The sequence below is a fragment of the Taeniopygia guttata genome, chromosome 21, assembly GCF_048771995.1.
Source record: "Taeniopygia guttata chromosome 21, bTaeGut7.mat, whole genome shotgun sequence".
In the NCBI taxonomy this organism is placed as follows: Eukaryota; Metazoa; Chordata; class Aves; order Passeriformes; family Estrildidae; genus Taeniopygia; species Taeniopygia guttata.
The window spans coordinates 6,475,240-6,499,097 of NC_133046.1; the positions used below are offsets into that span (position 1 = coordinate 6,475,240).

At 49.3% G+C, this 23,858-nt stretch overlaps 1 protein-coding gene across 4 annotated transcripts in view; it reads right to left on the reverse strand.

Moving 5' to 3' along the window:
- UBR4 (ubiquitin protein ligase E3 component n-recognin 4) overlaps positions 1 to 23,858 on the reverse strand; it is an 88,054-nt gene that overhangs the window by 9,530 nt on the left and 54,666 nt on the right. For all 4 annotated transcript variants that reach the window (XM_030289323.4, XM_030289322.4, XM_041720443.2 and 1 more), the window contains 28 exons: positions 21,978 to 22,116; positions 21,334 to 21,459; positions 21,058 to 21,186; positions 19,363 to 19,706; positions 17,750 to 17,840; positions 17,296 to 17,380; positions 17,028 to 17,155; positions 16,202 to 16,331; positions 15,573 to 15,730; positions 14,986 to 15,095; positions 14,309 to 14,450; positions 13,576 to 13,657; positions 12,507 to 12,680; positions 11,973 to 12,094; positions 10,667 to 10,864; positions 10,456 to 10,536; positions 8,180 to 8,267; positions 7,667 to 7,794; positions 7,187 to 7,294; positions 5,885 to 6,004; positions 5,038 to 5,228; positions 4,560 to 4,733; positions 3,985 to 4,084; positions 2,961 to 3,179; positions 2,608 to 2,721; positions 1,933 to 2,075; positions 1,536 to 1,661; positions 117 to 311 (listed from right to left, as the gene is read on the reverse strand). In XM_030289323.4, the coding sequence (XP_030145183.4) occupies positions 117 to 311; positions 1,536 to 1,661; positions 1,933 to 2,075; positions 2,608 to 2,721; positions 2,961 to 3,179; positions 3,985 to 4,084; positions 4,560 to 4,733; positions 5,038 to 5,228; positions 5,885 to 6,004; positions 7,187 to 7,294; positions 7,667 to 7,794; positions 8,180 to 8,267; positions 10,456 to 10,536; positions 10,667 to 10,864; positions 11,973 to 12,094; positions 12,507 to 12,680; positions 13,576 to 13,657; positions 14,309 to 14,450; positions 14,986 to 15,095; positions 15,573 to 15,730; positions 16,202 to 16,331; positions 17,028 to 17,155; positions 17,296 to 17,380; positions 17,750 to 17,840; positions 19,363 to 19,706; positions 21,058 to 21,186; positions 21,334 to 21,459; positions 21,978 to 22,116 (3,945 nt within the window). The remainder of the gene's footprint in view (positions 1 to 116; positions 312 to 1,535; positions 1,662 to 1,932; positions 2,076 to 2,607; positions 2,722 to 2,960; positions 3,180 to 3,984; positions 4,085 to 4,559; positions 4,734 to 5,037; positions 5,229 to 5,884; positions 6,005 to 7,186; positions 7,295 to 7,666; positions 7,795 to 8,179; positions 8,268 to 10,455; positions 10,537 to 10,666; positions 10,865 to 11,972; positions 12,095 to 12,506; positions 12,681 to 13,575; positions 13,658 to 14,308; positions 14,451 to 14,985; positions 15,096 to 15,572; positions 15,731 to 16,201; positions 16,332 to 17,027; positions 17,156 to 17,295; positions 17,381 to 17,749; positions 17,841 to 19,362; positions 19,707 to 21,057; positions 21,187 to 21,333; positions 21,460 to 21,977; positions 22,117 to 23,858) is intronic.

Below are 23,858 nucleotides of genomic sequence, written 5' to 3' on the forward strand. Positions count from 1 at the left end.
AACAATGCAAACCCTTAACAACCCACTTGGGATGTGCAACCCTCCCAAAACTTTGTGCGATTTCCCAGTGCAGAAAGCAAAGCCCAGAGCTGTGGGGGGCAGGGGGTGGCACTGACGTGTTGAGCACGTAGAGCACGGTGTGGATGATGTAGGGGATGAGGTGGATGTTGCTCTCGCGGCCGCCGCCCCCGGTGTCGATGCTGAACGACTGCTCCATGGCGAAGCGCAGGAACAGCAGCTTGATGTCGTGCACGTTCAGCTGGTACGTGGGCTCCCGCTGCCCCGTGCACTCCTGCAGGTACGTGTTGTGGCTGCAAAACAGCAGGAGCTGTGGGTCTCAGATTCAGTCACAGAAAGAAACTGAGAGTTTCTAGCCAGGCAGAAGCCTGGGAAAGAGCTGGAGAGAATGTAAATAATTCTTTATCTCTCTTGTTGTTCACATTGTTTATAGTTAAGTTCTATCACTGTACACCAATGCTGTGAGTTGTTTTCACTTCAGAACCAATGGAGTTTGCCCTCACAAGGCTCTGTATAAAAGAGCAGTGTGTTTTGAATAAATCTGAGTTTTACTCTCAGCAGCCTTCTGAGTCAAGTCTATTCATTCCCGTCCTGCTTGCACACAGCTCCTCCTGCCACAGCACGGCCCAGGAGCCCAGCAAGGATGGCACAGAGAAGCTTTAACAAAGAACAGCTACACGATGGGAGCCCCTGCTACCTTGGATTAACCTCCCCAAAGGGAGGCTTTCAGCTCACTCTGGCAAACCCAATTCCATCTGCAGATTGCTGTCCACCCATCAATACTGTTTTCCCGTGCCCAGGACCTGGGATACAACTCCCTGGCTGAAATGGTTCCAAGATGTCATCACTCTTGATTCCACAGAATCTCAGAATGGAGGGACATTAAACATTACCCAGTCCCAACCCCTGCCAACCTTCGACTATCCCAGGTTGCTCCAAGCCCCACCCAGCCTGGCCTTGGACACCTCCAGGGATGGGACATCCATAACTTCTCCACACATCTTGTGCCAGTGCACACCCCTTCACAGGGAAGACTTTCTTCCCAAATCTGATCTACACCTACCTTCTGTCAGGCTCAAAATTTCTAACGTGACATTACAAACCCAGCAGAAGGTAAACCAGAATCCTGACACCAGCATCTCCATCTGCTCCAGACAAGTGCTCAAGTACCTCAGTACCATCCAAGAGAAGTCTGGAAATCTACACCAGGAAATCCAGCGGCATCAGAAGGTTTGTTTTGTACAGTAGGGGCTCACTGGGCCACAAATGAATCAACGCTGCATCTTCAGCAGTGACTGGGGGCTAAGGAGGCTCTGAAATTATTTACATGAAGCCACAAAGCAAACAGACACCTGTGCTTTTTTTGGAGAATCGCTCTTGCTGGTAGAACCTGACATGGCTCAGTTTTCCCAAGATTCAGATGCACCACCTCTGATCCCAAGATTTCAGGGGAGTGTGTGGCAAGGATCTGACTCACCCAGATGCAACCAGCTGGGGAAGAACCTGTGTGTACTCACCGTGCCAAGCACGTGGCAAAAGCAGACTCTGGCACGTGGGGCCCCCACACTGGCAGGAGCCCGTTGCACTTGGTGTTGGCATTTTGCAGGGCTGCGCTCTCCCACTCCTCGCGGCCCCGAGCGAGTCTGCACGGAGAAAGAGACACAGCACACCAGGCAAGTCAGGAGGAAGCAAGCTTTCGTCTAAGGAAAAAATGACAACTCCAAAAATGACAATTCCACAGCTTCTCTCAGTGCTGGACTTGGCAGAGTCCGGGTCTGAGCAGCGTTAAAGCAGACCCTGATGGAGAAGCCTTGCAAAGCGATCAACAACCCAGCCCAAATTCCACAGCGGTCCCAAAGCACGTGGCAAGGCCTCCAGCCCCACTGCGGGGCTGTGGGGCTGTGCAGCCCGTACCTGACAGCTGCCAGGTGGCAGTCGTAGTGCACGATGTTGAAGTGGGACACGGTGCTGTAGCCCTGCTGCTTGCGGGGCTTGTTCTCAAACTCCTCGAGCGCCACGCGCTTGGTGAAGGTGTAAATCCCCAGCACCTTGGTGGGCTGCAAGGACACACAGCAGCCTTAGCAGGCACTCAGCTCTGCCACAGGGCACATTTCTACTCTTTGCACACCACACTGAATTGAACATCTCCTTGTCCTGACCTCAAACTTAAACTGATCCTGTGTTTTTCCAGCTTTCACTGAAAACACACTTTTATTTCCCAGCCACCTCTGGAATTACGGATCTTAAGAACCAACCCTGAGACTTCCTGATCCTCCAGTGCCAGCACTTGTGCAACCAGATACTGGCAAATCCCCTTAGGAGCTGAGAGGGCTCTGAAAATGGGTCTCCTTCACCTGGAACTTCAATTTCCCATCACCATTACCTGGAACTCTTAGCTCCCACTACCTGGAACTCTTAGCTCCCCCCTATGCAGAACTTTTACCTCCAATGACCTGAACTTCTAGCTCCCATGACCTGAACTTTCAGCTCCCACTACCTGGAACTTTTAACTGCCATGAGCTGGAACTTTCAGCTCCCACTACCTGGAACTTTTAACTCCCATGAGCTGGAACTCGCAGCTCCCACTACCTGGAACTTGTATCCCTCCCGGCAGATGCAGCAGGTCAGTCCTGGCTCCTCTATCAGCTCCTCCATCTGTTTAAGCAGTGCAGTCTTGGTCACCACCTGGCCCTTCTCATTTGTCTGGAAGAGACAAAAGCTCGAGCAGGTTAAAAAGAATGACCAACCACACCATGCCCACCACTGGCACTGGAATGCCCATCCCCTCTCCCCACAGCTGTGCTCCCCCTGGCAGCACCAGGCAAACAGGGACTGTGGCTCTGCAGTATCCATCAATGAATCACTTCACACACTTCCTGCTGAGGCAGTTTGAGCAAGGCAGGAAGAAAAGCCCCTGAATGAGCAGAGCACCCAGCCATTACCGTCATGCCCAGGGTGCCCAGGGCCTTCTGCCTCATGGCCATGGCCATCCTCTTCTTCTCGGCGCGCGTCTCCTTCCGCGCGGCGTCGATCTTCTTGTTCACCTCCGGGTGCTCCCTCAGAGCCTCCAGGAGGTTCTCTGCCAACGTCCCAATCCCTTCGTCACTCGACACCTGCTCCAGTTTGTGCAGGTTGGTGATGGAGTCTGTTCCTATTAGCACCTGGTGGGGATGGGAACACAGCACTGCTCAGGAAAAGGGGACTGGGGACAGTGACTGTCCCCTTGAATCCCACAGGGACAGCTGGGCAGAGCACTGAGCTGCAACAAGTGTTCCTTCCTTTCTTAATGCTCCTGGGCCCTAAAAACTGTGTGTAATTCTGGGGCAATTTGCCTCTCTACTGGTCATTATCAGCTCAGATGAGAATGTCGGATAAAACATTTATTTTGTGATAAGGCATTGTATTGATGCCTTCAAACACCAACAATCACTTCCTAAGGAGCTTATCAATAATTACCCTCTCTTCACACTGGTGTGTCAATCTCACACCACACAGCAGGAGGAAATATTCAAGTCAGAATCTCTGACTTTTCCAGATGATGCCTGAAGCTGCCCAGCAGAGGCTCAAGGCATCAAGACATGGACACGAAGTCATGTTCTCAATCTTGTTATGTGACACACAAAACTCAGAGGAGGCTCTGCAAAGGCAGAACTTGCCCAGGGAATACCTGAACAGCTTCCACACCTGTGCCTACTTTGAGATTCCTGATGGGCTTTCACATTCTTATAACAGGTAAGCTCAGGAGAACTGGATTTTCTCTCTGCTTTATCCCCCAAAGAGAATTCCCTTTAGACTCGAACCAACACCTTCCAGCAGAGAGAAGTTGTGAGCCAAACTGTTCCAACTACAGGGAGGATGGCAAAACAAAACCCAACAAAAATCAGTATAGAACCAACTCCCAGAGGAACTGCTCCTCAGCTGCAGCCCCAGAGCAGAGTGGCAGTGCAGGCACGTGCCCCGGCTCACCTGTGTTGCAGGGTGCTGCGTCGCGAGGCCTCGGAGCAGGCGCAGGATAAAAGGAAGTGCAGGTCGAGATAAGAACCTCTTCCATATGTCTGCATCCAAACTGCAGGGAAAACAAAAGGCAGCAGCTGAGGGGAGTGTCCCAGACAGCAGCACGGCTCCAGGCTGCAGGGAACACTCCCAGCCCGTGTCCCTCCTCGGCTCATTAATGAATTAATGAAGGGACAGTCACACTCCCACTTCCATGCTGTGCACAGCCACAGTGCCAACTCTGAGCCTGGGGATTTGTGCTCATCAGTTGGCCACCAGCAGCAAAAACTCTGTTGCTGTGCAACAGGAGGGAACGGGCAGGAAACACAAGGATTGAGATATCCAAGGAATCAGCGTGGACGGGTATCAAATGGGAAGATTTCAGGGGTTTTAGCTCATCCCTGTACATGCACTGCCTCACCAGACCTCTGCATCACAGCTCTGAGTGCTCCTGAATGGGCACTTGTTCATGGATTTTTTGGGAGACTGTGGTGATGGGATGAGGAGGATGTTCAGGACAGTCACACACATTAAACGGTGACTCTTACTTCTTTGCACTCGGAATGTGCTTTTTCATATAGTCCAGGGCATTCTGTGTAATCCCCTTCTGCAGGATGAGATCTTTCAGCTGATGGCCGTTGCTGTTGTTCTTTATTCCTGCTGCTATTTTACAGAAGCAATCCAGGAAAACTTTATCATCTCCACTGTGCTCCTCATCATACCTGAACAAAGAGAAGAAACAGTAATTCTGCCAGTAACTTTCATTGACATTATCACTGAATTATGTACCTGCCCAGCTCAGAGACTCAGAAAAGCTACTCAGGCCCCTGTCACCTCAAAATACTCTCTGAAGACCTATTTCTCAAGCTAGACATCACACATTTCTCTCAAAAATGCTTAGAAGTGAAAGAGGAAATGAAGCTGAAGCCTGGCATTACACTGGAGTGGAACCAATGAGGAAATGAAGGCAGAGCTGTGTCAGTAGAAGCGATTTCAGGTGCTTTTAGCTGAACTGTGCCAACGTACTTGTCAAAGTTACAGTAGGGCTTGAAGCGATCCACCAGGATCTGCATCTTCTCCAGCTCCCCGAAGGACAGGTAGGGGATGATGCGCAGCAGCCCCTGCAGCACGCTCAGGTTGGAGCGCACAAAGGTGCTGTTGATCTGGTCCAGCAGCATCACCAGCTGGTCCTTGTCCCCTGTGAGGAGCAGGTTGCCCTGTGAAGGAAGAGCAGCAGGATTTATAGTCAGGAATACAAGATAAATCTCACTCTGGGAGCTGGTGGACTACTCCAGTTGTGAATGGGTAGTCCCTGATAAAAATAAAACTTGGTCTCGCTCCCAAAGATCTTGTGGAATGGCTGCAGCAACCCCTCTAGCTGACACTTGGCTTATTCCATGTACTGTTAAAGCATTTTCTAGCCAAAAACCCAATAATTTCAACCAGATTCCTGTCCACCCACAGCTACAAAAGATGAGTGAGAAGATCTTCTTGTTCCCAGTCTAGCTGAGATACAGTTTTATTCTCAATTAGCTGGAAAATCAATCATGTTTTCAACACATACAAAAACACTCCAAAAAACAAGGCCAAGCTGTGTCTTTTCTTGTCTCTCCCTGGCCTGTGGCCCAAAGCAGGCAGGAAAGGATCCAAGCAGTGCCTAACAACCCTCACCCAACATGCAAGACTCATCCTGACGCAGCCTCGCAGTGCTTTTGGTTCAGGGCTCTCCTCAGCCCTTCCCCAAGGCCTGCTAAGACCTGCCAGAAGCGTAACGAGGGTCAGACTCCAGCAGCCCTCCCCTCCAACTCCTGGAGCCCTGTGAGCAGGGGTGTGCAAGCCTTGGACCCCAGGGAAAGGAGCTGTGGGCACTCACCTTGTCCTCGCTCAGCGGCTCCGCGTTGGATTCATCCAGAATGATCTCCATGATGCTGAGCACCTGCTCTGCCACCGCTGCTCCCCCGCTGTCCTTGCTCTCCTGCTCAGCCACCAGAGCCTGCAAGACATGGGAGCGCTCAGGGGAACAGCAGCAGGAACTGGTCTGAGGTGGGAGCACTCAGGGAACACCAGCAGTCACTGTCTGATGCAGTAACAGGCACTGGAACACCAGCAGTCACTGGTTTGAGGCGAGAGGAGACCCTGGAGCACCAGCAGTCACTGGTTTGAGGTGGGAAAAGGCACTGGAACACCAGCAGTCACTGGTTTGAGGTGGGAAGAGGCACTGGAACACCAGCAGTCACTGGTTTGAGGTGGGAGCAGACCCTGGAGCACCAGCAGTCACTGGTTTGAGGTGGGAAGAGGCACTGGAGCACCAGCAGTCACTGGTTTGAGGTGGGAAGAGGCACTGGAAACTGGTTTGAGGTGGGAGCAGACCCTGGAACACCACCAGTCACTGGTCTGATGCAGGAAGAGGCACTGGAACACCAGCAGTCACTGGATTGAGGTGAGAGCAGACCCTGGAACACCAGCAATCACTGGTTTGAGGTGGGAGCAGACCCTGGAACACCAGCAGTCACTGGTTTGAGGCGAGAGGAGACCCTGGAGCACCAGCAGTCACTGGTTTGAGGTGGGAAAAGGCACTGGAACACCAGCAGTCACTGGTTTGAGGTGGGAAGAGGCACTGGAACACCAGCAGTCACTGGTTTGAGGTGGGAGCAGACCCTGGAGCACCAGCAGTCACTGGTTTGAGGTGGGAAGAGGCACTGGAGCACCAGCAGTCACTGGATAGAGGCGAGAGGAGACCCTGGAGCACCAGCAGTCACTGGTTTGAGGTGGGAAGAGGCACTGGAAACTGGTTTGAGGTGGGAGCAGACCCTGGAACACCAGCAGTCACTGGTTTGAGGTGGGAAGAGGCACTGGAACACCAGCAGTCACTGGTTTGAGGTGGGAAGAGGCACTGGAACACCAGCAGTCACTGGTTTGAGGTGGGAAGAGGCACTGGAACACCAGCAGTCACTGGTTTGAGGTGGGAGCAGACCCTGGAGCACCACCTGGTTTAACTGCCCCCCACACTCCCAGCCATAAAAGATAAGGAATGTCCAAAGGATAATTTGCAGTGCCAGCACAGCAATGTTTCCCATCTCCAGTAGCTGTCACGAGGCAGCAAGGCAGTCAGAAATAGCTTAAATTCATTGGAATCTATGGAAAAAACACTTCTGGAAGTCAAGGCTGTCCTTACCAAGTTGAGAGTCCCCAGCATGACGTTCAAAGTGTTCATCTCTGGCTTGACCAGCTGCTGCCGGTTTATTTTCACCTTCACACAGTAACTGAAGAGTTTTAACAGCACCTGCAAATGCAGCAAAGGGATTCTCTGTGGAACCTTCACAGTGAGGGGGGGAATTTGCTGAAACTAAAGTAATAGATTAATACAATAATATACCTGATTAATACAATAATATACCTGGGACACAGTACACCCCAGATTTTTACATAGCACAGCTCTGGTTTTCAGATAAGGCAGAAAACAATTCCTCCAGCAAGAGAGGATTTAGCCTTACCAACTCCTCAGTTTCTAGACATTTCAAGTTTTGTAAGGAATTGTTACCAAAAAGAACAGGAGAGGTAAAGAACTGCTCCAGCTCAAGGAAGATTGTCTAAACCCCACGGAGGTCTGTGGAATTTTCCAGCCCATAACTCCTGACCCCAAAGGGAGACTCACGGTTAAGAGGTGCCGGCCCTGTTTGAAGTCCTTGATGCCAGTCAGCCTGTTGAGCATGCACTCCAGGCCTCCACACGGGGCCATCACCCCTGCCATCTTATACACTTCTTCCTCATCCTCCTCCTCATCTGCAGGACAGACACAGGTGGTGAGCACAGGAGCAGCCACAGCAGGACATGCTCAAGCAGTGGAAGCAGAAATGGAGAGCGGCGCAGCACACATTCCCCAGCAATTCCAGACACTTCAGTTGTTTTGAATTCAAAAAGAATTAAGAGCAGGGATATGAAGAAGGGCTGAGCAGAATGGTCCCCGTGCCAAGCAAGTGCTCACATCTGAAGCACAGCTTTAAAGCACTGTTAAAATCCTCCTTCACTCGAGGTGAAGCAGGTAAATGCAGCAAAAGCAACGTCAATCAACTTTAAGCTCACTGCTGTGAGGATAATAATGTCATTGCTCGGCAGCAAACCTCAGATTTCAAATCTAATCCCAGCTTTCAGCAGACAAATGCATTACCAGTGGTGGAGTCGAGGGACTCGATGAATTCCTCCGTTGCATCTCCCAGTAACCCCCGCATGCGGTAAATGATCCTCATGGGCTCCCCCTGCAAGAGCAGAGCTTTTTATTCATTCTGTCTCTGGGCACTTGTACACAAGCCTGGCTCTGGTTTCAGTGTGTACAGACACTCCAGCCCCAGCTCTCCCTCGTGCTGTTTCACCTTATCATGGTGGCACAGGGAAATCTTTCACTCCCTCATTCTCCCCTTCCTGAGATGAATTAAAAACAACAGCAGAGCCACCTGCAAAAACATCAGTAACTCATCCCTTGGTCTGCCCAGCTTTTCTTGGCACTGCTAATTAACTGACAGACTGGTAATAACCAGTCTCTTCCTCCTTCCATCTCCTCCAGGTTTCCTTTAGAACCAGTGAAAGATAGAAAATGGGCTCATCTGCAGAGGAACACCCGCTTTCCATGGCAACCTCTCCTCTGAGGATATGGCACAGCATACCTGGGAAATACAGGGAACAGGCACAGCCCAGGAAATGAAGCAGGACAGGCTAATTGGATGAAAGCTTTCAAACAGATAAAATCTACAGTGATGGCAAATGGAAGAGGAGTAAAAGGCAACTTAATGAGCTTTCAGTGAGACAGTACATCACTGATACAGCCAAAAAGCTGTGCTTTTACCCTGAGAAAGGGACACTTTTCCAGATGCATTGCCAGCTGGAAATACTGACAGCATATCACAAAACTTTCCATTTTTAATCCATAGGTCTGAATAAAAGCAGAAAAGAAAAATCCCAGATTTGGGAGCAGGAGACCTTGCAAGAGAAAACCTGTCAGGGATCGTGCTAAGCCTAATGTGGAATAAGCAGTGCTTAATGTCACAGCAAATACATAAGCACAGGGAAAGCCCCGGGGGGAAGATCTGCTCAAAGGCCACGCTGGCGACCAGCAATTAACACCACAGGGGCCCTGGTAAAACGGCAGATGAACAAAAAAAGCCACTGAGAGACAAGGGAAACAAAAAGGGGCCTGAGGTTGCGTTTCTTGTGCGCCTGTCGCTCCCAGGGAACGGGAGCTGCGGCTCCAGGAGGTGCTCACAAAGGAAGACGGATGAAAGCTGTTCATCCACAGGAATGCTGAGCAAACTCTGCCTTTCACCAGCAGAGCTGCTTCCCTCCCGGGAGAGCTGCACGCCGGCTCCAGCCTGGCATCCCACGGAACAGCTCCTCCAGGGGCAGCACGGGGACCATTTCCACCAGTGACTCCATCAGAATTCAAAGCAGAACTCACAGATTAACACCAGCACCTCATCTCCCTTTTTAAGTTGGTACCTTGCTAAAAAAATATCACTGTGTCACAAGGTTTGGGCTTGATTTTGCAGTACTGAAGGCTTTGTTCTTGAAATAAAGCTTAATGAGATCCATTTTATCATCATTCACTGCTAACTGGCACTTTGTTTGATTCCTCCCACAAATGGCTTCAGGAAACTGAGGTTTCAAAGGTGATTTGAGGCCAGGAGGAAATGAGGAATGACCAAGAAATGCTGGGCAAATCAGTCTTGTTTTATGATCTCAAGTGCCTCTAAAAATGTATTTGTAGTGGGCAATATTGAGCCTGATGGTCTCAGTGGGAGTTTATTTTAGTGGTCACAAGGAAAGAAGGGAAGAGCTTGTTCTGGACCACATCCACCTCTGGAACAAGCTCAGTATGACATGGTGGACTGGACCCTTAAGACTGCTGGGCCCATTTCTTCATGTGAAAAACACACAACACACACTATGAAAAAGAAAAAAAGGATGATTCTGCCAAGTGTTTGAGATCTCGATGAAGAACATGAGAGCAGAAGTGCAAATATGGAGAAGCATTGGATGCTCTGTGCATAAATAACTTGGGTTCACCCCCAAGCACAGACTGATGGAGCAATCTGGTGTCCCTGTGTGCACACACACAGAACTTTTGTGTGCAGATGGAGTGTGAAATGTGCTCTGAAAGGCAGTGAAAGGCTCAGCTCTCCCCAGGGAACACAGGGAACGCTGTTCCTCAGGAAGAGTCACGTGTGGCACAGGACACAGCTCACCTGGGGCACTGCTCTGCAATCACTCACGTTGCAGGGCCACGCACAATCTGTCCTAACAGAGCACCAAAACTTGCTGAGCAGTTACACCCAATAAATTATATGCCAGGAAATAAATCCTGACGCGTGTGATTTTGATTTTTCCCCTTTTTTTTGTTGATGTGAAGGACGGGTGCTCTGTGCTGTTAACTTGTACAAAGGTAACACACACCTCGTTTGTGGGACACCACACCTTCTTGTAGACCTCAGCCACAGGCAGATCCAGACTGATGATCTTGTTGTTCACCAAAAGCTGAAATGGAGAGAAGAACAAGTCAAGAACAAGCTCAGGTTGTTACATCACCACCCCAGCAACCACCAGCTGCCCCAAACCAGCATCCCACAGGTCTGTGCAAGAAATCTCTGCCTCATGAAATTCTCACCTCCATCCCGCTGTCGTCCTCCAGCAGAGCCACCAGGTCACAGTCCTGACAGATCTTGTTCTTGATGTCCCTCATGAGAGGCCCGATGCCAGGCTCGTTGCTGCTGTAGGGATTCCCTGGCATCCTGCCCTGCAGGAAGTCTTCCTGCTGGGGATCTTTCTCCAGAGTGACAAAGAACTCGGTGACTTCATTCTCCTCCTGAAGAGCAGCAGCAGAGACAGAGTGAATAAGTTTTTCCCTAACCATGCTCACGCTCCTGCATTTTTATGGGAGAATGTTCCTAAACCTTCAGTCTTTTCCTCACTGCTGCATCTCAGAGGATGGCCAGGATGGTTGAGTAACCAAATTCCTCAGGAAACCTGAACCCCCTCAAACAGGATACAGGTCTACACTGCCTAATGGTGAATCATGACTGCAGACACTGCTGCTCCTGGGAAAAAGGAACCAGGTCTAGGGTTGCTAGATGTATGTTGCCTCGTTCTTTTGAGAGTTTTAAAGTTCTTCTGTATGTTTTTAATGCCTTCTGATGTTTACATATTTCTACTGGAGTCCTCACACATGTCCATGTAAATAATGATTGTTTTGTATTCTTCTTTGTAGGTAGAGAGAATTTACAGACTGTTAGTTTGTCCAGGGTGGTTGGAGAGGTAGCAATTTCATCCTCCAATCCACTGCCACTTTTGTGATTCTATATATTGCAGAGTCAGAAAAGAAAACTCTCTCTTGTTACTCTTCTTCTTCCCTCTTTTACATCTAATGTGTGTGTGTGAGTTACTTCATGTTGTAGCGTGACAGATGTGGCTGGTGTGATTCTCCTCCTCTATTATGAGACCCCCACCTGGAACACTGCACACAGTTCTTGTGACCCCCAACAAAAAAAAAAGGACATGAAACTGTTGGAGCAAGTGCAGAGGAGGCCACAGACTTGCTCAGGGGACTGGAGCACCTCCCCTATGGAGCCAGGCTGGGAGAGTTGGGGATGTTCAGCCTGGAGAGGAGAAGGTTGTGTGGAGAGCCCACGACACCTTCCAGGGTCTAAAGGGGCTACAGGAAAGACTTTTCATCAGGAGCTGCAGTGGCAGGACAAGGAGGAATGGATCAGACTGAAAGAGGGGAAATTTAGGTCAGATATTGGGAAGAAATTCTTCCCTGTGAGGGTGGAGATTTCCCAGAGAAGCTGTGGCTGCCCCTGGATCCCTGGAAGTGTCCTGGGATCACGGAAGGGTGGGACTGGACAATCTTTAAGTCCCTTCCCAAAGCATTCAGGGCTCTGTTGAGGCAGTGTGACCCTGCCCTCACTACTCACAGGGTAGATGATGCTGCAGAGCCTCTCAAAGATGAACACGGGGGTCCTGTAGTCATCCAGGCTGTAACGCTTGGCAGTCTCTATGCACACGGCCATGAACGCCTTGGTCTCGGACTCTGTGCCTGCCAAGAAAAGGAAGCTTTACAATGGACACTGCAGTCAATTTTATAGATTCCACTTTAGCTCAGCACAGGCAGCAAATCCTTCTGCAGCCAGTCCCACAATTCGGTGCTCTCTTCTTTTGTGAATGCACTCTGTGAAAGATGGAAGGTATTTTTTTGGTAGGGTTACTAGGAAAGCCTCTGCACGGCTGGGCTGCAGTAAAATAGCCCCATAAAAATGAGGATGCTGAGATTCCTGGAAAATAAGAGGTGACTAGGAATGCTATTCAACTGCTCTTTGCCAACAGAAAACAGTGGAAGCCATAAACCCCCCTGATTACAGCAGTCATTAGGGAAGTTCTTTGTGTGGCTGTTCTGCTTTTCCATCTTGGTTGATCCCAAGGCTGGATTTATGGAACAGAGTTGGTTTCACCTGTTGTCATGTCCTCCAGCATCTCCAGCAGCATGTCCTGGGTCTCATCAATCAGCTTTGTCCTCTGCACCACCAGCTTCCTCAGGCACAGGTAGCCATTGAGCACTGTGCCCACCAGCCGGCTCTTGAAGTGCCTTTTGATGGACTCCACCTCCACGAAGGAAGAGAGAAGACCTAGAAAGCCACAGAAATTCAGCCAGGTGGGAGAGAATTTGATTTCTAAATTTCATAGCAGCAAACAGGGCACAGTATCATAAAAATGGCTTGCTCCATCTCCCATCAGTCTGGGGTTTAAAGCTCACTCCTGTGAACTGAGTGGTTGGAGGCAAAAGCCTTGGCCTGGCTTGTAAATTGTAACATATGAAAAATAGTTTTGGAATGAGGAAAGGGCCTGTGAGCTTGATACAAAATTCTGCACTCTTTGGCATTTTTCTGTCACAAGCTATTCCAAAAGCAATGACTGCTCCTCTTGTCATACTTCTAAGACCTCTGATGATGGGAAATGACTTATCAGTGACATCACCAAACTGGTCACTCCTACAATAAAGTAAAGAATCAGCAAACACAAGGATTCTTTCCTATGACACACTGATCAACATGCTGCTTCTTGCAAGAAGCCAGGCTTTATGGATTCACCCACTAATGGCTAAAGAATGTGAAAGAGGATACAAAAAACAATGATCTAGTTGATGAGGTATTTCCATTTCCAACAAATTTCTGTAGAAGGGTATACACCCTAGAGGATAAAAGAAAAGCTCCTATAGAATAGGGAGGTAGGAACAACAGGTAGGAATAAAGCAGCAGCGTTTGCAGTGCTGCCAGGGACTGTACTGTGTAATAAAGTGAAATGATGAAGCTTGCCTGGTATGTTACCACCGTTCAGCTAAAAACTCTTTCTGACCACAAAAAATATGGAAAAATCCATTTAGAGATTAAGTCCTAAATCGATGCCAAAAATCCAGTGCTGACAATGGCAACACCACTGAGTGAGATCTCTCTGAAAGTCTGCCACAGGCTGCTAGAGAACAATGATCACCCAGCTCTAACCTGCTGCAGGCCCACTGAATACCTGTGAGACTCTTCAGGGCATATCCCTGCTGCAAATCCGTGCTGAGTGTTGCTTCCTCCAAGGCCAGCAAACGAGCTATTTCCTGAAAATAATTAACAGCCTGTTAGCCAAGCCCCTGCAATGCCAACAACCGTGGGGGTGTCTAACACAGGGTGCAAAGAACTCAGCACAGAAAGCACAACTGCAACAGCAGGGAGGGAAGGGGAAAGGCGAGTACAACTGCCACAAATCCCTCTTGTTTTGTCCCTGCACCTTCCTGCTACCACTGCTTGGCTCTAGTGCCCTCCAAGAGCACTCACAGCCACCACTGATATGGAGAGTGTCACCTGCCTCTCTGGAGTGCAGCAGGGACCCCCACAGAAAACTCTCACCACTCTGAACACTACAAACCCAGAGTGCTGCTTCTCCAAAGGCTGTAATTCCCATTTCTCCAGCAATGGCAGCACACCTGATCCTTCTGTGACCCTAAGGGCTCTCAGAGCCCAGCACAACAGCTTCCAGCTTCAACCTGGTGCCAAGCCAGTGCAGCAATATTTACAATCCCAGAGCAGTTAATTAAAATGCTGAGGAATTCTCCAGCTGGGGCTAAAACCCCCCGTGGGCCCCTCTGTTCAAAGGTAACAGCACTGAAGTGTGAACTTGAGAACCTTGGCTGGGTCAGCAACAGGGCACTGAACAAAGGGATGGAATTTCAAAGGGGAAAAATAGCCAAGTCCAGCACACAAATCCATACCTTAGTGATGAGGCTGCCAATGTAGGGCAGAACCCCTCTGGCTGCCAGGTAGACCTTCCAGTGGGCAGGTTTGATGAGTTTCTGATACAGGGCCAGATACTCAGCAGCACATTCACCAGCAATGCTCAGCTCATCCAGGTAGCTGTGAAAGAGGAGCACAAGCTGACAACCCTTTCATGGCAACAAAAGGCATTCCAGCTTAAGGACACTGTGGAAAGGAGGAAAAAGCCTCCAGAAATCCATCCTCCCTGCTGTCCTTGGTAACACCATCACCAATATTCATTACTTGCTTGCTAAATTAGTTATCTGTCCCAAGAAGGAGTTGACTGTGCTATCAGCATGAGCTGGGGTAAGTTATGTCACAACAGTTGGAAGAGACTTCACCCTATTACTCTGCCATTGAAGAAACAGGGGAAATGTTGGCCACACAGCTAACAGCTGATCCTTACTTCTGGAAAAAATACAGACTGCAAGAGCTCACTGCCAGGCAGCAAACCCAACTCTCCTAAAATCTATATGCTCCCAGCTAATTAAGTTTAAAAATCCATGTCAAAAAGACCCCTGAACTGCAGGTATGCAAGGGAGAGGTGTGAGAAAAGCTGCAAGAAGGGAGAGATTCTGATGGGAATTGAAGACAAACACTCATGGAGCTGCCAGGTGTGGCAGCACAGGAATACCTGGTGAGGAGATCAAGGACCTGCTGCTTCCTGCTGGGGATGGTGGCCAGGGCCTCCACGATGGTGCAGGCAGCCTGCCTGGCAGCCTGGGTGGCAGGAGTGAACAGCACCTGGGCAGGGGCAGGAAAAGCCAGGTCAGACCCATGGGCACAGACGAACTTGTGACAGCTCACAAGAAGGCACAACGTGGGGGCTCTTAGGTGACCTGGTGGCAGTGTTTTCTTGCTCTCCCAACACTTGGTTCTGTGACAATTCCTGCTCTGCTCAGCACCAAAGTGTTTGGAGAGTGCATGCTGTGGGTGCCCTGCTAGCCCACACACACAGGAAGCAAAGATCTGCTCCACACCCTCAGAAGTGCAGCTCATCAGCCAGGCAGGAGCACCGTGGCAATCACAGGTTCTGAGTTTAGGAACCCACAGACTCCCAGATAAACATTCGATGCAGCGTTTCTAAGGGAGCACAGCTGCAAACCTGACTTGGAATTAGAGGCAGCGAGTGCCAGCCTCCCCAGACACCCCTGCAGAGGAACTGCAGCAAACCACCCACACTGTGTGACTGAACCCTGCCCGGGGCTCTCCCACCTTTACCTGTCGCAGCCAATTGTTGTGCCCCAGCTTCAGATCCAGAGGACAAGTTCTCTTCCCACGCCGACTCATGAACTGCTTCCACTTCCAGACGTATTTTTCTGACAAGTAGAGCTGGTGAAGCTCAGCCTTGCTGGGAGTTTTCCCGTTGGCATCTGCACCTGCAATATTGAGCAGAGCCCAAGAGAATTGTCAGCAGCTATGAACTGCAAACTGCCACAGTATTTTTGTCTTCCTGCTGGAACTCGCCAAACTCCAGCTGGGAGCTGAGTGCTTCCCATCTCCTCCTGCTGCCATTTTCACTCCTGTGTGGAGCCATCTCAATTCCAAGCCTCATGCAAATCCCAGAGCCTCTCTCAAGGAACTCCATCAGCTTTCCAGCTGGCTGGTATCAATTTAAATAAGTTTCATTTTCTACAGTCCCTGATTCTCTTCAGGCACAGAGCATTTTCTGTTTAGGGTTTGAGGTACACAGCCTGGAAAAGACAGTGCTACAACTCTAATTGTGGGGATGGTATCAGATGTCAAGGAACAGAAGTCAACACAACTCCACAGAAGCACATTCCTTATTAAATCTGGGGACACACACGTTCCTGCACAGGACTGCAACAGCTCACAGGCACAGGGGTTACCTCTGGCAGGGAGGCACTTCTTCCAAGCTTCGTACGATGCCTTGGGGTCCCTCTTGAGCCACAGCTGAGCCTGTGCATGGATTTCATTGCTGTAAGGCTTCACAGTGGTGAGAGCATCCATAGGTACATCCTAACAAATAAAAAAGCTCTGTGATTCTTCAGAAAGCTACAGTCTGCCCCCAAAGAGCAACTCCTGAGGTGAATTACTGGGACTGAGCCATGAAGAGGCAAATGCAGCTCTTGGACAGCAGCAGGATAATACAGTGTCTGTTAATGGTGAACTAAGAGAGATATTCCAGTTTCTACTGAAATATCAGTAAACCCATCTCTGATTATCAGACAGGCAGATCAAAGCAGAGAAATACCTTCTCTCCTGCAAATCTAATCCTAAATGAAAATTAACAGCAGTCAACCAATATATTTTAATGAGAACCATAGTTCTGTATTTAAAAATCTGAGTCAGGAGTACTTGATTCTTTCAAATTTAGGAACTTGATTCTACAAAGCTGCTGAAAGCTCAAAGCCTGCCCAAAATAACCAGGCTGTGGCATTGAAGTAGCTCTTTCCCCATGCCTCAGATCTGAGGGGAAAACAGCAAACCTTCAACAGTTGTGGTCAAAGCCACCAAAACCAGTGAAAAATAGAAAGTAGTCATCTGAAATTTGCAGTGTGCAAAGACCAGAGTCACAGGGCTTGGGCTTCCCCAGGAACAGAGACCAGGTAAAGCAAGTCCTGGCCTCCTCACAAACTAGTTCCTCACTGAGATCAGCATGCCAGACTTCAATCAGCAAATTCTCAATGTTTTGCTCAGCCTCTGGGGCAGTACCTTGTTTTTCTTGCTGGTTGGAGCAGGTGGCTTGATGAGCTTCTGGAGGATGCGCAGGCACATGAGGGTGATGTTTTCAACAACCACGGGAGTCTTGATGTTCACTGCCATCAGGAAGAGGCTGAGAGCTGAAAGCAGACAGGGGCGCTCATTATCCTGTGAGCTGCAGACAGGACACACCTCCACAGCTCCAGACAGCACTTGAAATGGGTTTAGAGGGGGAAATGCTGCTGCACTTGCTGGTCCTGGGGCGGGTGTCGGCACTCACCGCAGCGCAGCCGCAGCTCCCAGCAGCTGTCCTCCTTGGAGATGGAGTCTGTCAGCAGCAGCATCTCGTACTGGAGGCTGCTCGCCTGCAACAAACAGTGCTCCAGCTCTTGGGGTGCCCCAGCTGTTGGGGGTGCCCCATTCCCTTCTGCCTTCTCAGCTTTAATAAACTCAGGTTCAAAACACATAGATCTAAGTTAACTTAATCCCACTTGGGGTGATTTGACCTGCTGGAGAGGTTCAAGCAAAGCCAAGACAGGGAACTGTCAGAGGAAACTTCAGCATGTGCCTGTACACAACATTTTGTGCTGTACTCTGACATTTATGTGATTTCCTATCAAAACTCAATATTTTTTCTTACAAACAGACCATAAGAGAGAAGATGCAATGATTAGAATACACCAGCAGTGCAGAGGGGCAGAACAAAGAAATAGGAAAACATTGGAGTCTCTCACCAAGTCTGGATTTGCCCAGTGTCCTTTCAGAGCTGCAGAAACCTTCCCAATGATTAAGTCATTCATTTGCTGTGTGGCCTCTGGATTGTCCCTGATTCCAGGAGGAAAAAGACAACACTGTTATGCTCCACTTGTAGTAAATGCCAAAAGCTCCTGGAATTCCAGCTCAGCTGGTAACAAGTGCACAGGGGGTTACACTTTGCTGGTGTACAACACACCCACGGCAGGGGTGGGACTCTGAGGCCCCTTCTAACCCAGAGCACTTTGTGATTCTAAGGTAACTGCCCCTATGAGGCTTTCCCTTCCTGAGGGGGCTTTCCTGATGCCTTTTTGGGACTACCTAAAAATAGAGGCCAGATAAAATTAAGGGAATAAAAAGTGCTTGTATTTACTGAAGGGCCTTCAGGTACATCTCAGGCAGGGGCTACATGCAAAAATGGACCATGGGTTTTCACACTTTGATAACTTTGGTCCATTTGCATATTGGGGGTTAATCCTCCAATTTCAGCTTCAGCTAATGAAGTAATCTACCCCAAGTTTGTCCCCCCAACTCCCTTTTGTTTAATTTCCCGGGGCCTGAGGCAGTGAGGTGTCCTTGATTGCCAGGCCTGGGGAGGAATTGTTGTGTGTGCCCAAAACAAGAGAGCAGCAGCTGAGCTGCGTGTGGAGTTTGGAGTTCTGCACTAAAGAACTGCAGGGTTATTATACAAATTACAAATACAAATTACAAATAATAAAAAATATATTAAAGGAATAGATGAAATCCTTAGGCATCAGCTCCACCTTGATGCTGCCTTGTATTTACTGAGGGCCTTCAGGTACATCTCAGGCAGGGGCTACATGCAAAAATGGACCACGGGTTTTCACACTTTGATAATTTCGATCCATTTGCATGTTGGGGGTTAATCCTCCAATTCCAGCTTCAGCTAATGAAGTCATTTACATCAAGTTTGCCCCCCCAGCTCCCTTTTGTTTAATTTCTCGGGGCCTGAGGCAGTGAGGTGCCCTTGATTGCCAGGCCTGGGGAGGAATTGTTGTGTGTGCCCAAAACAAGAGAGCAGCAGCTGAGCTGCGTGTGGAGTTTGGAGTTCTGCACTAAAGAACTGCAGGGTTATTATACAAATTACAAATTGCAAATACAAATTACAAATAATAAAAAATATATTAATGGAATAGATGAAATCCTGAGGCATCAGCTCCACCTTGATGCTGCCTTGTATTTACTGAGGGCCTTCAGGTACATCTCAGGCAAGGGCTACATGCAAAAATGGACCACGGGTTTTCACACTTTGATAATTTCGATCCATTTGCATGTTGGGGGTTAATCCTCTAATTCCAGCTTCAGCTAATGAAGTAATTTACCCCAAGTTTGCCCCCCCAACTCCCTTTTGTTTAATTTCTCAGGGCCTGAGGCAGTGAGGTGTCCTTGATTGCCAGGCCTGGAGAGGAATTGTTGTGTGTGCCCAAACCGGGAGAGCAGCAGCTGAGCCGTGTGCGGAGTTTGGAGTTCTGCACTAAAGACCTGCAGGGTCACAAACACACAGAGAACAGAAAAGCTGCAAGCCTCAGGCACCACTCCCATGGATGGACGCTCCCAGGCGAGCAGCTCTCACCTGGTCAGGAGGCACATGAGCTGCCGCACCTCCTCGCGCATGGCGGCCGCGCCGCGGCGCAGGTTGTAGTCAAAGAGCTCTCGGATGAGCCCCTGGGCCACCAGGATGTGGCGGATGGCCCCGTTGGTGGCCAGGGCCCGCAGCAGGGTGATGCAGTGCTCGGTGACGGCCGAGGCGCAGCCGTAGCACTTGGTGGAGGAGGTGTGGCCGCAGCCCAGCACCGACAGCGCGCGGTACTGGCTGGCCGTGAAGGTCGGCAGCGCCGAGCTGCGCGAGGATTTGGTGGCCGCCTCGCGCTGCTGCAGGTCGTACTCCAGCAGCTCCTTCCGCGAGGCAAACACTTTCTGGGAACACAGATGAGGAACTGTGAGCCAGCACACAATGCTACTCCCGGGCACAGGTTATTTTCACTGCGTATTTTGGGGAGAAATATTTTCGAGAGTCTTTACAAACCAACTGGTGGATAAAACTAGATACTGAGATTTAAGGATTCCACTGATTGATGAATGGAAAAAAGATATTTGCTTTTACAAATTAACTTTAGGTTTGCTGATAAATGAAATTGGATATTGAAAGATGAAAGAAACAATGGGAAAAAAACTCTAAATTCTGTAAGAATTAAAAAATGAAAAGGAGGTTATACATTAGAGGGAAATCTTCAGGATTAGGCATTCTGGGAAGTCTATACCTCTCGAGTACCTCAGCCAGTGGGGGGAGAGAGAGAAGGGAAATGTGATTGGGAAATTAGAATAAAAAAGGAGGCTGCATCCTCCAAAAATTGGAGAGACCCCAAGGGAATGCCCTGTGGCCTCTCCCTTTATTCAAATAAAGCAAAAGGACTCCTCTGTCTCCTTTTTGGACACAAACCTCTGATGTTTGTGGATTAATCTTCCTGACATTTCAAATGTTTCCAAACTTGAAATCCTTCATGGCAGCAGCAGACTTGGGAAATCCATGAGGAATATCAACCTAACTCTCATTTATCACAGAATTCACAGAATGACTGGGTTGGAAGAGACCTTAAAGATCATCGAGTCCAACCCAACCTTAACACCTCAATTAAACCATGGGACCCAGTGCCACATCCAGTCTGTTTTAAACACATCCAGGGATCGTGACTCTACCACCTCCCCAGGCAGACCATTACAGAACTTTATCACTTTATCCTCCCTGCTGTTTACACTACATGCAATATAACACTGGAAATGTGACAAATCCATAGTATTAATTACTATTAATACTGGCAGAGTAAGTCAGAGTAATTTAATCCTTATAGAAAGAGCCAAATATATTTAATATGCTCAAGTATCACAGCCAAAAGGACATTCGTGATGTAGCAGGTTTTCCAGAGTTTATGTCACTTGTTGAGCACAAATAAATACATTTAATTTACAAAAAGCTTCTGTAGGTCATGTTTTAGACTGGTGTGTTTTCAAACATTTGGATACATGCAAAAATTCAATTCTCTTTAATTAGCCATCTGTTCAGTCTCCTGCTCTTCTGAGAAAACCAGTTTCACAAGCTATCTGAAATTCTAGTAATTAATACATAGCTTTTAGAAATTATTATTATTTCCCTGAAAATATGCAGTTGATCACCTGCTGCTAATGATATCATTAAAGGAAGAATGGCAACATCTTGGGTTTTTTTTCCTAATAAACACCTGGCCCAAATCCAAAGCAGAGCACACCGTACCTGGATGATTTTGGAAAGTTCATCGAAGGAGTTCTTGCAGTCCCCACAGTATTCCTGGGCTAACTGCAGGATGTACCTGTTCACGCTGGCTGAGGTAGAACTGATCCCTCCACTGTTGCCCGACTCATCCTGGGACAGGGGAAAGCAAAGAGGAATCACACAGGGAAAAACAACAACAGCAGAGCAGCCCCTGGGGCAAGGACTGCCTTGGGCAGAGCCAAGGCCAGTGTGTCCCCAGCCTGGAGTTCTGTGCAAGCTCCACCTGGCCCACGTTACCTGGGGCTTTTCAGGGGCTGCCTCGTTCACTTTGCACAGGAGGTTCTCCAGCTGTGGCCGGTGCCCCATCAGCTGGTGGTACACTCTGTCAGCCTTGTCCAGCAGAGTGTTGATGTTTGTCACTGCCTACCAAGGGAAAAGGAAACTCTTATTTCATATTCACAGCTACAACCACCAAGCTCCAAGTCTTCTCTGTTGCTTTTCTTTGTGGGGAGAAATCACTGAATTGTGACCCTGCAGCCTGGTTCTGCCCTGAGAAGCACTGTGGTGACACTGCTGAGCACACCCTGTGACACCACACTGAGCACACGGACCCTTTGGGACAGGACACAGCGTGCATAAGGTTCTTTATTCATTAGCAGGGCTCCTCAGGTGGGATGGGAAGCAATCAGAATAACCCTAATCCATCCCCTTCTACAGCAAGGCAAAGAGACACAGTCAGTTCAAAAGTGAGGCACTGAATGATGTCTTCTGAATAATTACTTGTCTTGTGGAGCAAGACACAAACCCAGAATGCATCAGCCAGTGAGGAGCCTTGAAGGAGCACTGATTTTGACAGGGGAAGGAGCACTGATTTTGACAGGGCATGGAGCCCTGCTGTCCCCACGATGGCCCAGAGCTCAGGAATCTCCTGCCAGCCCCACCTTCTTGCGATCCTCCTCGTTCTCGATGGGGTCCACGGCGCAGCAGGGCTTGGCGTAGAGCATGAAGTCGAAGCGGGCGTATTTACAGAAGCCACAGGCATTGCACAGGAAGGGATCCTTCTCATCGTAATTGATGGACCTGAAAGGAAGGCAGCAGCTCAAAACCTGCAGCTCAAGGCAGCTGAGGCAATGGAACAAACTGAACGGGCTCGGGTAAAAGAGGAGAATGACTCTTAAAACAGCAGACTGCCCTGGGGAAGGAAATACTTGAGAATCAAAACCTACAGATCAGGCAACAAAAAAGTCCTTGCAGCAGTGCCACGTTCTGGCTGGAAAAAGCAGAAACAGAAGCTCTTCCTAACAATCCCACTTTAATGACAGTAATTCCCAGTAGAAAATCAGGGTGGGGCACTGTGTCCTCCAGAAGAACACAGATACGGGAACTGTTCTGGTTTGTAGGGTCTGGCCTTTGCAGTGGGACTGACTGCAGCACTTCTCACCCCACTGCACACCAGGGCAGCAGACAGAACTGATTTACAGCTCCCCGAACACCAGAAGGGATGTGGAAACCTTTCCACACATCAGCAATCACCAGGAAAGACACTAAACACCTCGAATCCCCTGAGAATTAGAGAGGAATAGGGACAACAGTAAGGGGAAAGAGATATCAGATAAGGAGACAAAAGTGACAAAAGAGAAGGATTTCTAAGGCTATAGTAGAAGTGTGAATAGCACACAGTAAATTACCCCTGAGCCTGCTCTGAATGAGGAGAGCACACAAAAGCCATGAATAGAACTGTCTGTCCAGCCCCAGCCAGCGATCCTGGGGGAAGCCCTGCAATCCCACAGCTGAACTCCAGCCTCCAGCCCAGGCAGGCCAAAAATAACCTGCTCCGGGGAGTTCTGTGGTGAGAACTTCCAGGGCTGGATGTGAAACTTCAGCTCACTGAGAATTGTGCTCCCAGGCTCTCTTTGTTAGCCTGCATTACATTAAATCCCTGTAAGCCTGTTTTATACTTCCCCACTAATTTGATTGTGTGCTTGTATTAAACAGAATGGGGGATTTACATGGCAGGGGGTGTGGGGCACCCAGGAGGACTCTGGGGGTCACACACCTGCGCTTGTGGCACTGCTGCATGCTCTGGGGACACACAGTGACACTGGGGATACCCACAGAGTTGCAATTGTGGTGCTGCTGCATGCTTTGGGGACACTGGGGACACACAGTGACTCTGGGGATACACAGTGACACCCTGACCTGCACTTGTGGCACTGGTAGACATTCTGGGGACACACAGTGACGCTGGGGACACACTCAGTGACACTGGGCACACACACACAGTGACTCTGGGGACACAGTGGCACACACACAGTGACTCTGGGCTCACACACCTGCACTTGTGGCACTGGTAGAGGTTCAGGGGACACACACAGTGTGACACACACACTGACTCTGGGCTCACACACACCTGCACTTGTGGCACTGGTAGACGTTCTGGGGACACACACACTGACACACTCAGTGACTCTGGGCACACACACAGTGACTCTGGGACACAGTGGCACACACACACAGGGACTCTGGGCACACACACACCTGCACTTGTGGCACTGGTAGACGTTCTGGGGACACACAGTGACACACACAGTGACTCTGGGCTCACACAGAGTGACACTGGGCACACACTCAGTGACTCTGGGCTCACACACACCTGCACTTGTGGCACTGGTAGACACTCTGGGGACACACACAGTGACACACACAGTGACTCTGGGCACACACACAGTGACACACACACTGACCCTGGGCTCTCACACACCTGCACTTGTGGCACCGGTAGATGTTCTGAGGACACAAACACTGACACACACACTGACCCT